The following is a 15,554-nucleotide window of genomic DNA, read 5'->3' as shown; positions in this document are numbered from 1 at the left end:
TTTGTCTTCATCTAATAAGACGCCTAGATATATGGTGAGGGACTTTATGTTTATGGACCTGTTGCTTAATTTCATGCTCGGGTCTCTTAAAAGATACCATTTTAATAATACATACGTGCTCCCTTCAGGCGCAGTAGACAATTTGACATCTTGGCACCACTGATGCAATTCTTGAAGGGCTGTGTTACGTCCGTCTTACAGGTTGCTTCTGGATCTTCCCTTCACAAGGACCTACATCTACATCTACATCTACAGCTACATCTATATCTACATGGATACTCTGCAAATCACTCTTAATTGCCTGGCAGAGGATTCATTGAACCACCTTCACGATAATTCTCTATTATTTCTCTCTCGAACAGCGCACAGAAAAAAACGAACACCTATATATTTCGGTGCGAGGTCTGATTTCCCTTAGTTTATTATGGCGATCGTTTCTCCCTATGTAGGTCGGCGTCAACAAAATATTTTCACATTCGGAGGAGAAAATTGGTGATTGAAATTTTGTGAGAAGATTCCGTCGCATCGAGAAACACAATTACGTCCACCCCAAATTCTGTATCATGTACGTGACACTCTCTCCCCTATTTCTCGATAATTCAAACCGTGCTGCTCTTCTTTGAACTTTCTCAATGTACACCTTTAATCCTATCTGGTAAGGATCTCACACCGCGGAGCAGTACTCCAAAAGAGACGGACAGGCGTAGTGTAGGCAGTCTCTTTGGTACATTTGTTGCATCTTCTAAGAGTTCTGCCACTAGATCGCAGTCTTTGGTTCGACTTCCCCACACCACATTCTATGTGTTGTTTCCAATTTAAGGTGTTCGTAATTGTAATTCCTAGTTATTTAGTTGATGTGGATGACCTCACACTTCTCATTATTTAGGTGGAACTGCCAATTTTCGCACCATACAGATAGATATCTTTTCTAAATCGTTTTTCAATTTATTTGGATCTTCTGATGATTTCACATCGTCGACTCTTTTTACCGTTTCGTTCTCCTGCAGCTTCCCTTATATCAGAAGACGGAGCCACTTCGGATTTCTATGGGCAGCCTTTCGAAATTTCTTTTGTAATAGTCTCTCCGGAACGCTACAGAATTACTTCTTTGTTTTGGGAAAAGTTCTTAAAAGAGATGTATAACACTTGTGGATAGCCGAAATCCTTCATGCGGTCAAAAAATGCTTGCCTCCATAAGTGGTCGAACTTCCCGGCCATTCGATCCACTATAGTTACAATATATTTATGCGGAGCACTTTTCGCAAACGTTAACGCCTCGTTTACAGCCTCTTCTGCTGACTTCTCACTTCTGAACTCATATTGTGGAGAGCTCATTCTATGAAGAAGTCTTTTCTCCTGCAGTCTGCCGCATAGCAACTTCTCAAGCACTTTCCCTAAAGTAGCATGAAGGAAAATTGATCTGGAGGACTTCTTTAGCCTCTTTCAAGGGAATAACATTTGTTTCTTCCAGATATCTGGTATTCTTCTTTTCAATAAACACGCGCTATGGATATGGCACAAATAAAAACTAATGTGCATATGGGGGGTATGTAGCAGATGATTTATTCCTTTTCAATTTCAGGACTTCTTTCCTCTCCCCCTTTTCTGAAAATAGAAAAACTACCCCGTCTGCAGCGTGTGCTTCCCTATTTTTTTCCACAGTTCTCTGAGTTCATCAAATTCATTCTCTACAGTGTCGCTTAGAACGAGAGAGTCAATCAGAAATTGAGCAGACCATCGCCAGTTTTCTGTCATGCATTTTTGTTTTTAAATTGCTTCTTAAGGCCTCTGCATCTGCGCAGTCAGCGAGCTCTTTCTTCCGCAGTGTGGCTTTTCTAGTGGAATCTTCTTGCCCTTCCTACTTCCGTTGCCAGTCTTTGGAGACTTTCCTTCCATGGTACTGCTGAACTCCAGTCCGGTTACTTTATGACTGGTATTGCGCCTTTCATTGCCTATTGTATTTGTATTAGGTGACGAGTTCTTGGATTTTTGTGTCCACGATGTGATCCACTTCCACCGAGGCTTGACAGCGGAAAATACTCCTGGTATGACTCTAGCCGAGTTTCTTTACTTTGTGTAGTGTTTTTAAGGTTTTTAAGCATCGTAACCTCTGAGTCCATTTCTACAGGAAATATTGTAACGTCGTGATCATTCATGATGAGACCCTTTCAGTTTTCCAGGCTCTGACCTTCCTGACAATATATTCGTTAACTACTGCGAGGTCTGTATTGGACTGCGAATATATGGATGGATTTCCACCTCTTTTTGCCAATTCCGTGTTTAATTCCGTTACGGATTCCTGTAGTATAATGCGTCTTTCATCCTGCACTGAACTTCGTGTCGACGGTATAAATTAGTGGCTTTCTTTGACCAAAGGTCTTTAAATTGCTCTACTTACCCATTTATGGCATCATGTAACTGGAAATACATTGAGATAGAAATCAACTTCCCATGAATGTCAAAATCTCCACGCAAGTCACAATATTATGCTGTTGTTATAGCTGATATGTTCTTATTAAAAATGACAGTGACTGTCATCGGCTTTTTACCGTGTGTGATGACGGGGCTGCAATTGTCATTCCAGGGATTTTACCATCTTTTGTGTATGGTTTATGTAAGCCTAGAATGTCGAACTTCATTCCCTTAACTACTTTGCGAATTTCCTCACTTCTCATCTCGCCTTGTGTCCATCTGTGGATGGTATAGAGTATCCATAAAGTCCCCTTATCGCTTTAAAACTTCATAACTTGGAAACTGTTACACATAGAGAATCTTGGTTTCTTGTAAAACGTTTAGCAGTTCTCAAAGCTTTTTTCCCTTTGTTCTTTGTTGAAGATTTGACGTGAAGTGCATCAAAGTAGCGACAGACCAGTAGAAGGAGCAATTGTCATCTGCTATGCAGAATCCAAATCTGTGGATACACATTGCGGCATTATCGACACTAATATGGGAGGGCACCACCGGAAAAAACATGCATAATGCAGTGCTTCACAAACTTTAAAGAGGCAGGCAGTGTCGTAACGGCCCCGGAGTAACAGCCCCCGCGCTCTTCCGATGTGACGTGTGAGGTAACGGGCGAGTTTTGGCGCCCTGAAAATATTCTAAGTTCGGAGTTGGCGTGCCCACGCTGGGGCCTTTCGGTGAGCCGCGACTTGCTGGTGGCTGCGTGGTGCCGAACGTTAGCCGGGGTCCAGGCCGACCACATGGCTGGGAATTCCTTGGTGACCCTGTGTCGATGAAAGAGACTTGTATGCCGTGAGTGCCAAAGATGGCGGACTTTGTGAAACCATCATGGCAGACATTTCACAGTTCGTATGGCGAGGTGGCGCAATGGTAGCACACTGGACTCGCATTCGGGAGGACGACGGTTCAATCCCGCGTCCGGCCATCCTGATTTAGGTTTTCCGTGATTTCCCTAAATCGGTCCAGGCAAATGCTGGGATGGTTCCTTTGAAAGGGCACGGCCGACTTCCTTCCCCATCCTTCCCCTATCCGATGAGACCGATGACCTCGCTGTTTGGTCTCTTCCCCCCAAACAACCCACAGTTCGTATAGAAATTAATAGTAGCCAGATGAATCATGATACCTCAAAAAGAAACATGTACATTACCGTTATTTCCATGACGATTCTGATGGTGTAATCATATTTTCAATATCTTTGTTAGTTTAAAGTTTAGTATCTGACGATAAATTATACAAGTAACACCCAGCAACGAATTTCCAAAATCTAAACGGTTCATCCGATTTTGTTGATCGACGTGTCTTTAGAAAGCTATTAGTGTGAACCTAAATTGGTATAAATTACAGGCATGTGAACTTGAATAGTACATGAGTTATTGGATGTCAAAGTGGCTGATTACTATCGATCGCGTCAGGCCATAAGTGCTCCACAGTTACACGAAAAAACGATAACAGCATGCTTATAAATATATTTATTCGTCTATGTCTTTGTTTATATCCAACATAAACTATTAATGAAGAAATTGGTTAAATATTTACGGTGTTTAGAAAGCACAGAGACATTAACCTACTGGCTTACCTTTTATTTCTATTCCTTTGACATATGTTTATTTGTATTGTTTCTGTATTTATTAATGTGTGTTAGAGCGTGTTTATGGTCCAGCAGCAGGAATATTTATTTAATTTCTAGTTATTTAAATGTAAATCCATTATTTCGAATGTGTTTCATTACGTTTGTGAGTGTGTGTTGGCTTGAAAACATGGCGGGAGCGTTCTAGCCAATCACAGCGCTCGTTACCACAGCAGGCAACTACCGAAGTGGAGCATCGTTCGGAGAGAGGCCGGGAGATCGGGAGAGTGTGGCGCGAAGGACAGTCGCACAGGACACGGAGAGTTCTGGACAGTATGGCGCGACGGACGCATGGTAGCAGGAGAGACTTGGAGAGTGTGGAGCGGTTTGCGCGTTTTCGCGGGAGATAGAAATATTTCGTAGTGCCGACCTGTGCACTTGTGAGAATTCCGTGGCTTCTGCAGTGAAGACGTAGTATGCATTTAGAAGTGAATATCTCGCGAGCTGTGTTGTTGTTCATAACTAATTACATGAAGTAGGAATCTATTGTTTGCCTGTTATTCAACTTATATTTTATTTATGAGCTGGACCATCGACACCAATAGGTGTTTTGTAGTAATAAACGACATTCTTATAGGTACGCCTACTATCGTACTAATCATTTAAAGTCGTTAAGAATAGTACCTGCAGGTTTTATTTAATTGCAATCTTTCATTTATAAATGTCTGTTCATTCAAAATTCGCAACTGCTGAGCGATAGGAACCTTTGACCATTCGATTCATGTGTATGTTCATATTGTATACTGTAGACTCAGTAGTATTTGGCCTGTAATGCGGCAACTACGTATCCCAGCCCCTAGACAACGAAACCAGCCAAAACTTTTAATATTTCAACTCGGAGCCTGAGGGTACGTAGTTGAGGGTCACTCATTTCATTATTATTTCAAAGCCCGCAGACACTATTAGACTTCTTGTTGTGCGCTGACGTGAAGGATTTCATGTAAGCAACACGACTTAGTGACACTCTTACCCTTCGTGCACGAATCACTGACGCAGTCAGAACTATTACGCTACTGTGCTGATCCATACATGAGCAAAACTCGAATGTCGCCTTGATGTCCTACTAGCGACGAGTGGGGGACACGTTGAAATTTTGGCATAACTGAGAAAACTTTGAGAGGCGCTAAATCTTTTACCACAACCATGGTGCTTTATGTCTAATAATTTGCAAGCTATGATTTTTTTCTGAAATAATATCGGGACATAATGGACACCCTGTATATGTGATAGAAACAATGTGGCCACAGTTGTTCAGAGTCAAATGCTATTTACTATATGATGTAAATATTACTTACAGTTCATCAGTACGGTATCGTACACTATACTTCTTCTATGAGCAACTTTAAGCAGTAACTTCTCCAGAAGCAAGGGGTCAACAGGCAGTTTTTCGATCTGAACTGAATATAGTCTGCAGCATCTGGTAGTGGAAACGTAATAGATTTTCCTTTGGAGTGATTGGTTCTATGCAGAGCGGCGTTTTCCGTCTTTAGCCTACAATATGTGCTCGATATCTCGTTATACTGAGTTGTGTACCTACTTTTGGTGGATTATTATTGTACCCCTCTTCAATGTGCAACGCACGTTTGCAGGTTTAGTAGGAGGAGCTTTCAATAAGTAATGCAATACTTTTCTTTTCGACCAATTTTCAAAACAATGCGGAATTTGTTGTGGGATATCATGGAATATTCGCGCTTCAGCTCCTGTAGTTTCATGAGTTTTCGACTAGTTGCGGCGCTATATGTAGCCTTCAAAATAATCTGTAATGTAGGTGCTTTCCAAGCACAGAGCTATCATTGAGCTTCGTTCGGCGGAAAACCAAGGCCGCACGGGATTAGCCGAGCGGTTTCAGGCGCTACAGTCATGGACTGTGCGGCTGGTCCCGGCGGAGGTTCGAGTCCTCCCTCGGGCATGGGTGTGTGTGTTTGTCCTTAAGATAATTTAGGTTAAGTAGTGTGTAAGCTTAGGGACTGATGCCCTTAGCAGTTAAATCCCATAAGATTTCACACACATTTGAAAACTAGGGCATGGCAGATATTCATAGGTGCATCTAGAATGTCTACGGAGACCTGGTAGTGAGTTGTTGGGGCGAGGCGTCTGTCATCATCGCAGCAAGGTTTCGAAAACCTGTCAGATCTCCCGCGTGCCGGTCGTCCGAACACAGCTATGACTCCTGAAATGTTGGAACGTGCGGACACTCTCATTCGAGGTTGTAGCGTTGCAAGTTGTTCCGAGCGAACGTTTGTTTTAGGATAGCTTGCTCTATGTAACTTGGGGGGCTGACATCTAGCGGCCTACCTGGGAGACACACGTGCATCTGTCATTGCCTGCCGTGGGAAAGCTATTCAATGTCTCTAACTGAAGCGTCCATTCACCACCTATAAGAATCTAAATGAAGGATAGTAGTTTTCGTTTAATCGCTTTCAAATAGAAAGGTGGTGTGAAAATCTGAGCTTTCTAGCGGGCATAGTTTCAGAGATAGAAAAATTTACTTTAAAGTTAGAAAAACTACACTTAAAAAAGGAAATTCACTTGGGAAGTTTTATGACTTCTTTTTGGTTGTCAATTGAAATACTCACCTGAAGTATCAGGGCATAGAATTATTTAACTGAAATTTAATTTAAAAAATTTCAAATACCTTACAATTTTTGTAGTATGAAATCTAGAATAACTTCAGAAATTATTATTAAAATCAGTTTTTATTTTATTATGTGTTATGTGAGGCTGTGAGTAAATGAGGGTGTGTATGTGAGACATTCGTCAAATTTCAATATTGTATTTTATCCGTCTTAAGTAAACTGCAAGAGTTACACAAGCCTGTCGTGGGAAAATGATCCTAGGGGATTTACCCACTTTGCTGATGCATGTCTAGGTGTGATTACTATTGTAACAGAGCAGCCAGCAAGTCAGCTGGAGTAAGATCTGTATCTAAAGAATATTTCCAGAATTATTGTCTTTTCATTTTCGTTTGTTAAACATTACTTTAATATATGCATGTCAGATTGATGCAAATGCGACTGTGAATAACGACTGGTGCAGGCTAGTTTTGGCGCGAGTATGATCATGAGCGAGTATTCTGATTGGGCATCAGTATGGTCAGCCAATCAGAATTGAGGCGGTACGCGCTCGTTACCTGTTATACTGGGAGTGAGGCTGGAAGAAGGAGATCGCTCACTAGCTTTGAATGCGGATGGTCATGTTACAAGTGCCATTGTAAATGATGTGTAAGATGAAGAATTACTCAATGTTTGAGTTATTGGTGAGCTAAGTCGATAGCAGTTATTGTTGAGGACTGCTTGGCGAAATTTCAGAGGTTTTGACTAAATGTTCAAATGCGTGTGAAATCTTATGGGATTTAACTGCTAAGGTCATTAGTCCTTAACCTAAATTATCCTAAGGACAAACACACACACCCATGCTCGAGGGAGGACTCGAACCTGTGCCGCGACCAGCCGCACAGTCCATGACTGCAGCGCCTGAAACCGCTCGGCTAATCCCGCAAGGCATTTTGACTAAATCTGTTGGTCAGATATTCGCGTGTGAAATATTGGCCTTCATAGAATCTGCGTGGCATGTTTCAGTATTCAACTACCGAGCATTTTTGGCGAGCAGTTTCTTTTTTAGAAATCCACAAGAAAGACCGAATGTAATAACTCATATTAGTGGTGAAATTAATGATTGTGCAAACGTTGTTTAATTTGGGTCGGGTTTGGACAGATTTCTGGCTGCTGTGCGTGTGAAATGTGTGTATGACTCGTGAACTGGAAGGAAATAGCCAATAGCTAAATGTGGACTGAAAGTACCTTTTCTTTGGTTATCAAGGACAAAATAAACATTATTGTGTGGGAATTTCGGACATTATTTTTCACAAGCCAATCCATTTTCTTACTTCCCGATAAAATTGGATGACAGTATTTCTACAGAACTTTCTTTCATAACTAGAGTTGGGCGGCCTCAGTAATTGTAGATATTAGGTAGTGTTTTTTTTATCAACGCTGCTTTTACATCATCTTGTAAGTATCTAAGTTGCCGAGTGAAGGGACATTGAGCAGACGCCGTTCTGAGGTAGGTGAATTTTAATTTTAGCCTGCACAGTGACAACGACGAATAGACACGAGAAATTAAACCCTGACCCGCCGCAAGATGATCGACAGATCACAATCAAACACCTCGCTGCTCAACTAGTCGTCTCAGTTGGTAGTGCTAGCACTCTCGTTTACTAGCTGCGGTTTTAAAAGGTATTTGTCAGCTGGGTTCCTCGCCACCCAACAGAATACCATAAACAGCAACGGAGGACCATCTTGTGTGGAACTGCTTGCACGTTATGAGGCTGATCGTGACAACATTTTGTCGGACATCGTTACAGGCGATGAAACATGGGTTCATCACATCGACCCGGAAACAAAACGGCAATCCATGTAGTGTCACCACACCACCTCTCGCTCGAAGAAAAAGTTCAAAGCAGCGCCCTTAGCACGTTAAGTCATTGCGACGGTCCTCTGCTACTCTGAAGGGGTTATTCTGTTTGATTTCCTCCCTCAAAGCGCAACGATTAGTTCTGAAGCAGAGAGTCAGAAAACATTGGCAACGTAAGATGCAAGATCAGCAGCCTTGTTAAGCTGGGTTGTCACCTTATAAGTCACATAGTGCTCTGGATAAAGCCACGGCTCGATCCAATCATTTATTGCCATCTTCACCACGACATAAAGTTGTAGTTGTTCGTAAGCTGTTCAGTGATTTGTGTGGAAATTCATCAGATAGAAAGTCAAAAACACCCAGTCATGGCAGCAGGCCACAAAATAGAGGCCTTAGTTGTCAAAGTAGAAACTTGGTAACTGGTTCCTACTGTCGTGAGGACGTTAGTCGCCAGTCACCAGACTGAAAGGCCACAAAAGCAATTAGAAAAAATAATGAGAAGAAGACAGTTCATATTCGTCACTTAGTCGTGTCCATCATGGAAACATATGAGGCATTCAAACAGGAACACCCTGAAGTTCAAATTGGGAAATCTAAGTTTGCAGAAATACGGCCACCACATGTTCAGTTAAGCAGCAAACAACCTCATAACGCATATTTGTGTAAATATCATGAAAATTTCATAAATTCTATCAGCACCCTTCATAAGAAACATGATAATATTCCAGCTTACAGTAACATATTTGTATCAACTACCATATATCAGCCACCTAGTGAGCTCTGTTAGCGAACTGAATGCAACACATGTCAGAATGGTAGACATTTCAACAAAACCCATTAAAATTGACGAGCTGGAAATTGTAAATTTATCATGGTATGTTTTGAAGATGGAAGAAAATGGCTCTAAAATTATTAAAGTCGAAGAAGAAGGATCTACAGCTGATATAGTGAAATGCATAATTTCCATAATTCCTAAGTTTCTTCTTCAGTGCTATACAAAGGGAGCTCAATCTGCATCTTATTATCACAAAATGAAATGGTTCTGAACCAAGATTCTAAGGAGTTTGCATTGCTGCATATTGATTTTGCTGAAGATTACACTTGGCCTAATCACGATGATGTTCAAAGTGGACATTGGGCACAAGCACAAGTTAGTATTTTCACTGTGTCACTGTGGCATTCAGGTTCTCGTCACCCAATTGTTGTTGTTTCAAACAGCTTAGCCCATTCCAAGGATACTGTGATTGCATACATTAGCAAGGTACTGCCAACTATACCTGAAAATGTGAAGGTAGTTTCAATCTGGTTATATGGACCTGCCTCACAATTTAAAAACAAATATATTACTGCTGCTGTATCTCAACTTCAATTGTTCCACAATGTGGAAATATATAGGAACTTTTTTGCTGCATCCCACGGTAAAGGAGCTGTAGATGGAATTGGTGCAGTTGCGAAACGGCAAGTGTGGAATGTAGTAAAAAGGCGAAAATTCATAGTAGATGATGCATTAATTTTTACTCAGGCACCTGCAAGTACCACAAATATGCAGGTTTTTCATATGTCTACTGACGAAATTGAAGGAATCAATGTGAAACTCAATCTGTCTCAAATATTGTCTTTAGCACCATCAGTACCAAACATGAAAGGTATTCACTGCTTTCACCACGAGACAGGAGTACTACAAACATATCTGCTGTCATCAAAGAATTTTCCTGCTGTAGACCATCATACTGAAGAGACTACAGAAAGTGTAAAAATTGGAGGCTGGCAGAAAGTGGAATATGATGGTAAATTCTATGCTGGGCAGGTACGTGCAATTTTCGGAAACTTATCTGATCACTGCAATGGAGCATGCTGCTCATTACTGGAAATGACCTGCAAAATGTGATGAAATGCTGTACACACAGGACAAAATTATAAATACGCTTGATCCGCCTAATGTTTTCAATGCAAGAGAATATTTTCAATTATCTGACTTTTAACTGAATTTACAGTTTATTTTCCCAGCTGTCATCCTCTTATAATTTTCCATAGTGTTTAAAAAATGAAATGTAAAGTTCTTATTTGGTAAATAATGTCATATTGTTATTTCTCTGCTCACAGGATAAACTTTTTCCAACAATAAGTAGCAAGTAACATGAGCCACGTAACATCGAATCTCGCGCTTTTTTCAATATATTACAATATTTTACATGGTATAAATATTTTTAGAAATCTGTAACTGTGTCATTTGAATGCCAATCTAATTTTCATTTCCTCTGACAAAAACCAGATCCATACTGCTAGTAGTTTTAGGACACTTTTGACCTAAATTGTACATTAGCAATAGTATGTCCCAAATTTGTAACATGAATCACAATATAAATTACTTTCTTGTTCTTTAATTTTAATGCTCTCCACTGCTTAAATATTAATTCAAGACCTTTGTCTGAATAACAGAATGTATGATGATGTTTTATAAAACAAATATACCTTTATAGATTAATAAAAAGTCAATATAATTAACCAGTCATTTCAAAATGTAACATGGGGCACCATGGGATCTCCCAAAGTATGATCCGTCGATAATTTGTGGTTTATGCTTTTCAGAGTTCTATGTTCTCAAGCTGACTGGAATTTGTGTTTTTTGTTGTGAAATTGTTTCTCAGTTATATTTGTTATGTTCACTGTGATTTCTTTTTGCTTCCCGAATGTGAGATCGGCTATGTTCAACGCAACTTTGGTAGTAGATATCTAGTGTTTGATGGCTGAATCATGTAGATTTGGCGCTAGGTTGTATTTAAGCCCTTTGTTAAGCAAGAAAGTTTCTTGTTCTGTAAATACATTATCTGTAAGATTTTTTAGTCTTGGGTAAAAGTCAAAGTTAGATTGATATTCTTTTACTGGAGGTTTTGTATGATGTTGGGTAACCATGAGCTTATTGAATTTCTTGTTATGAATATAACTAACTTACATATTTGTGAAGTGTATGTATCTATCAGTTGATTTGGTAATGAGATCGAAAATAAATGGCGTCACATTTTTGCTTAAACATAAGTGGGCTACATACGTTTCTTAATTGATGATTTCTTTTCGGCATAGTTGGTCCTGTATCTCTTGATTTATCCAAAATCTTGTTGTGTAGGTCTTGTACGAGGCATAAGGCTGGACTTAGCTTTCATTTCAATGTGGAACACATAGGAGGTATTCTATGCTGGAGGCAGCACTTGTACTTTACGCCTTCAATTACTTTAACAAGCTTCATTTTCAGGCGTAAAAATCGCAGGATGTGCCCTTTTATTTCATGTACCAAAATCGTCAACAGTTTATGCTCCATACGACCTGCAGCGTAGAATAAGGCAGTAAGTGACATATTTATAAGGAGTGGTGAACCGTTTAGAAACTGAGTGAGGATATATAAAGGGTCGCGTAACCTGCGAAACATTTTTGCTCTACATAATTATCCTTCTGTCTTTTACTTAAAAGTAAACAGTATTTATAGCGAAATTGAAATTATCAATATTTAATCCAAATTTTATTCCAAAATGGTTGATTTATAAAGTAAAAATAAAACAAACAATACAGATTTATCATAGAACGCTAGAAAATGCATTTACTCAAAAAAAAGGTAAAATTAAAAAAAAAGCCTCAAAACAAAAACTTATCAAACATAACTTTAATAAAACTTCCTGGCGGATTAAAACTGTATGGATATTGCGGAGACATGGCTTAGCCACAGCCTTGAGGATGTTTCCAGAATGAGATTTTCACTCTGCACTCGGCAATATTTTTTCTTCCAGGAGTGCTAGTTCTGCAAGGTTCGCAGAAGAGCTTCTGTGAAGTTTGGAAAGTAGGAGACGAGGTACTGGCAGAATTGAAGCTGTGGGGACGGCTCGTGAGTCGTGCTTGGGTAGCTCAGTTGGTAGAGCACTTGCTCGCGAAAGGCAAAGGTCCCGAGTTCGAGTCTCGGTCCGGCACACGGTTTTAATCTGCCAGGAGGTTTCATATGAGCGCACACTCCACTGCAGAGTGAAAATCTCATTCTCTCATCCCTTTAATATTCCTTAGAGCTTATATAAAATTTGTTCCTGTTGTTCATAAACAATTTTCACACTTATCACTTGTAACAGGAAACATTTTCCTTTGATCATGATGAAGAATGTTCTATTGAGTACAAAAAAAATCACAAAACTAATACAGACTTTTTTATGTTTGTGCATGTAAATTATGTTTGCAGCAAAAGTAATTTCTTCGGTTACATAAAAGTACAGAAGTTACACGATCAGCTAATTTTTATTACTTATAAAACGCAGTTTATAGTTTTTTAAGGATGTGGACTAACAATGAAGGATGTGCGGTTCTAATTATGTGCAAAACAAGCAAGCATACAAAAGCAACGAGAAGTCGTCGGTTCCCAGTTTCTCTCCTATGTTTGTTTCCCTGCCAATGCTACAAAATGGCTCAAATGGCTCTGAGCACTATGCGACTTAACTTCTGAGGTCATCAGTCGCCTAGAACTTAGAACTACTTAAACCTAACTAACCTAAGGACATCACACACATCCATGCCCGAGGCAGGATTCGAACCTGCGACCGTAGCGGTCACGCGGTTACAGACTGAAGTGCCTTTAACCGCACGGCCACACCGGCCGGCTGCCAATGCTACAATTACTACCGGTAATCTTACGATTTAGTACGTTATTTATGTATTTCACCAAAAACGATCGAACTGTAGCTTTAGCAGAGTGCAATTCTACTCGGCCCATATCTAACTGGTAGTCCAGTTGTGCCCCAGCATATCAGGAGCGACAGTAAGAACAGCTGCTGCGATGCAGTGTCGAAAGTCTTCGAGATACTGTGGAAGAAATCCCCACTATAGGTTACCAGTTGTGGCTTGTGCCATTGTTGCAGCATGTAGCGATAGGTGATACCATTGACAATTCTGTCGGCGGACAACATGGATCCGTAAACGATCTTGTTGGACGCAGAACAGAACATGTTACCTTTCTTAGAATCCCGGATGTATTCGACAGTTGTATGTGGATACTACGTTGCTCATATGCGTATGTTGTGTCGGCTGATCATCAATGCAGAACTACAGAAGGCGCAGTTTGTCGTCATGCCTTATGACTCGCAGGAGCTGTAATTTGTACGGCTTCACTGTTAATTGCTTACCTAGGATTTTCCACACTGTTGGTTAACGGATGTTCGATTATGCGCAAGCTCGATATGAAGAGTCTGTATGACATAACAACATCACGTGCCTCTCATGGCCACTATCCGTTCTGATACAGCCGGTCGCCCCCAGCGTCTTGCATCGAACAAAAAGTCATCCTCCTCGAATTTATTGCACGTCACTATGTTGTATAAACTGGTGCTGTCTTGTAAAACACTCAGTACCTATTGGTAAGGAGCAAATTGTAGCACACAAAATGTTTTCTCTGCTTGGTTCGCCGCCGTCTACAGCTACTACAGTCAGTGGCACCCTTGTCGGCGGTTTTCCAAACTAACTTGCCGGAACCATGTTCAAAAAAAGCGTTGAGAGTTTGTCTTTTACGCACTGGATCGTTTTTTACGTCACTCTTAGCCATTTATCTACACCGATTTTTCGAAATGTTTCATAAACTTTATAATTACTGTGTATATTCAATGTTTTGGGCGAACACTGACGAACATTTGAATAAGCAGTCCCAACATAATTCGCAATTACGATGCACTAAAAGATGGTTTCCAGCTATTGCCCCTTTGCTAAAGTCCTGTAGGAACGTTTAGTTGACGAAGATGAACTACAAATATTATTCTTGTTGGAAGAAAGAGAGCGAACATAGTTTGTTCTACATTTTTAATGTTTAGTGGTTCAGTGACATGAGTTTGATGTCTGTTATTCTTTTCATTTACCAGACTTAGATTTTTTTTTTACATAAGAAGGAATTTTCATGAGTATTTTCTGTTCTAGTGTCGGTCCAAGTCGTTGAAGAAAACTGGACTATTGTTCTTCAACCCAGATGTTGTTCGGACTGCACGTTTGTATCCAGAGGCTTCAAGTGCAAAGTGAAAAGCTGTCTTAGTAACTGTCCTTGGGCGAGAAGTTCAGGTAACACAGTTTCATATTTCGATATACAGTAAGGGCAATGCACTTAAGTTTTTTTTTTACTATGTGATTTTGGAATAGTCAGCTTGACTGTTCTATGGAACAGTGAAAAAAGGTTACAAAATAGACAACAGCGCCTGTTACATTCAGTGCAAGCAATAAGTTGTTTATACATATTGAATCTATAAAAGGAAACAGTCTTAAGTAAAATAAAAGATTACAGTCACTGCTACAACGCTTCCTTGCGGCAGAATTGGTCACGAAATGCGTAACAAGAGAGCTGTTGTGTTAAAGAAGAAATGGTAACACGATGCAGATTGTTACGCGCATTTCGTCATGAGTAATCAAACGTCGTGGACGTGTCAGATTGTTCCATTATATACTGGAAATGACTTTCATCACTCAATCTGGTTAGCGCTTGCTACTGTACTCACAAGGGAACCTCCCCATCTTACCCCCCTCAGATTTAGTTATAAGTTGGCACAGGGATAGGCCTTGAAAAACTGAACACAGATCAATCGAGAAAACAGGTAGAAGTTGTGTGGAACTATGAAAAAAATAAGCAAAATATACAAACTGAGTAGTCCATGCGCAAGGTAGGCAACATCTAGGAGAATGTTAGCTCACGAGCGCCGTGTTCCCGTGGTTAGCGTGAGCAGCTGTGGAACGACAGGTCCATGGTTCAAATCTTCCCTCGGGTGAAAATTTTAATTTTTTATTTTCAGATAATTATCAAAGTTCAGCCACTCACACATAATCAACTTCGCTCTCCAAAATTCCAGGACATGTTCAGATTTGCTTGGACATATACAGGATTTGATGGTCTACGCACAGAAACATTTGAAAACGTAAAAAACATATGTTTTGACAGAGCACAGGGAAAACTGTGTGACTCTGAAACTGTTGCATTCATTTGATGCAGTTTATGTGACAAACTCTTATGTTTTCCTCACTTTTTTTGGAGTGATTATCACATCCACAA

At 40.2% G+C, this 15,554-nt stretch overlaps 1 protein-coding gene across 1 annotated transcript in view; it reads left to right on the top strand.

Annotated features, from left to right (window-relative positions):
- LOC126471541 (uncharacterized) overlaps positions 1-15,554 on the top strand; it is a 237,436-nt gene that overhangs the window by 196,659 nt on the left and 25,223 nt on the right. Inside the window, exon 2 of the mRNA XM_050099768.1 lies at positions 14,438-14,575. Within this exon, the coding sequence (XP_049955725.1) occupies positions 14,438-14,575 (138 nt within the window). The remainder of the gene's footprint in view (positions 1-14,437; positions 14,576-15,554) is intronic.

The sequence above is a fragment of the Schistocerca serialis genome, chromosome 3, assembly GCF_023864345.2.
Source record: "Schistocerca serialis cubense isolate TAMUIC-IGC-003099 chromosome 3, iqSchSeri2.2, whole genome shotgun sequence".
Classification (NCBI taxonomy): domain Eukaryota; kingdom Metazoa; phylum Arthropoda; class Insecta; order Orthoptera; family Acrididae; genus Schistocerca; species Schistocerca serialis.
This window is presented reverse-complemented; position numbering and strand designations above follow the sequence as displayed.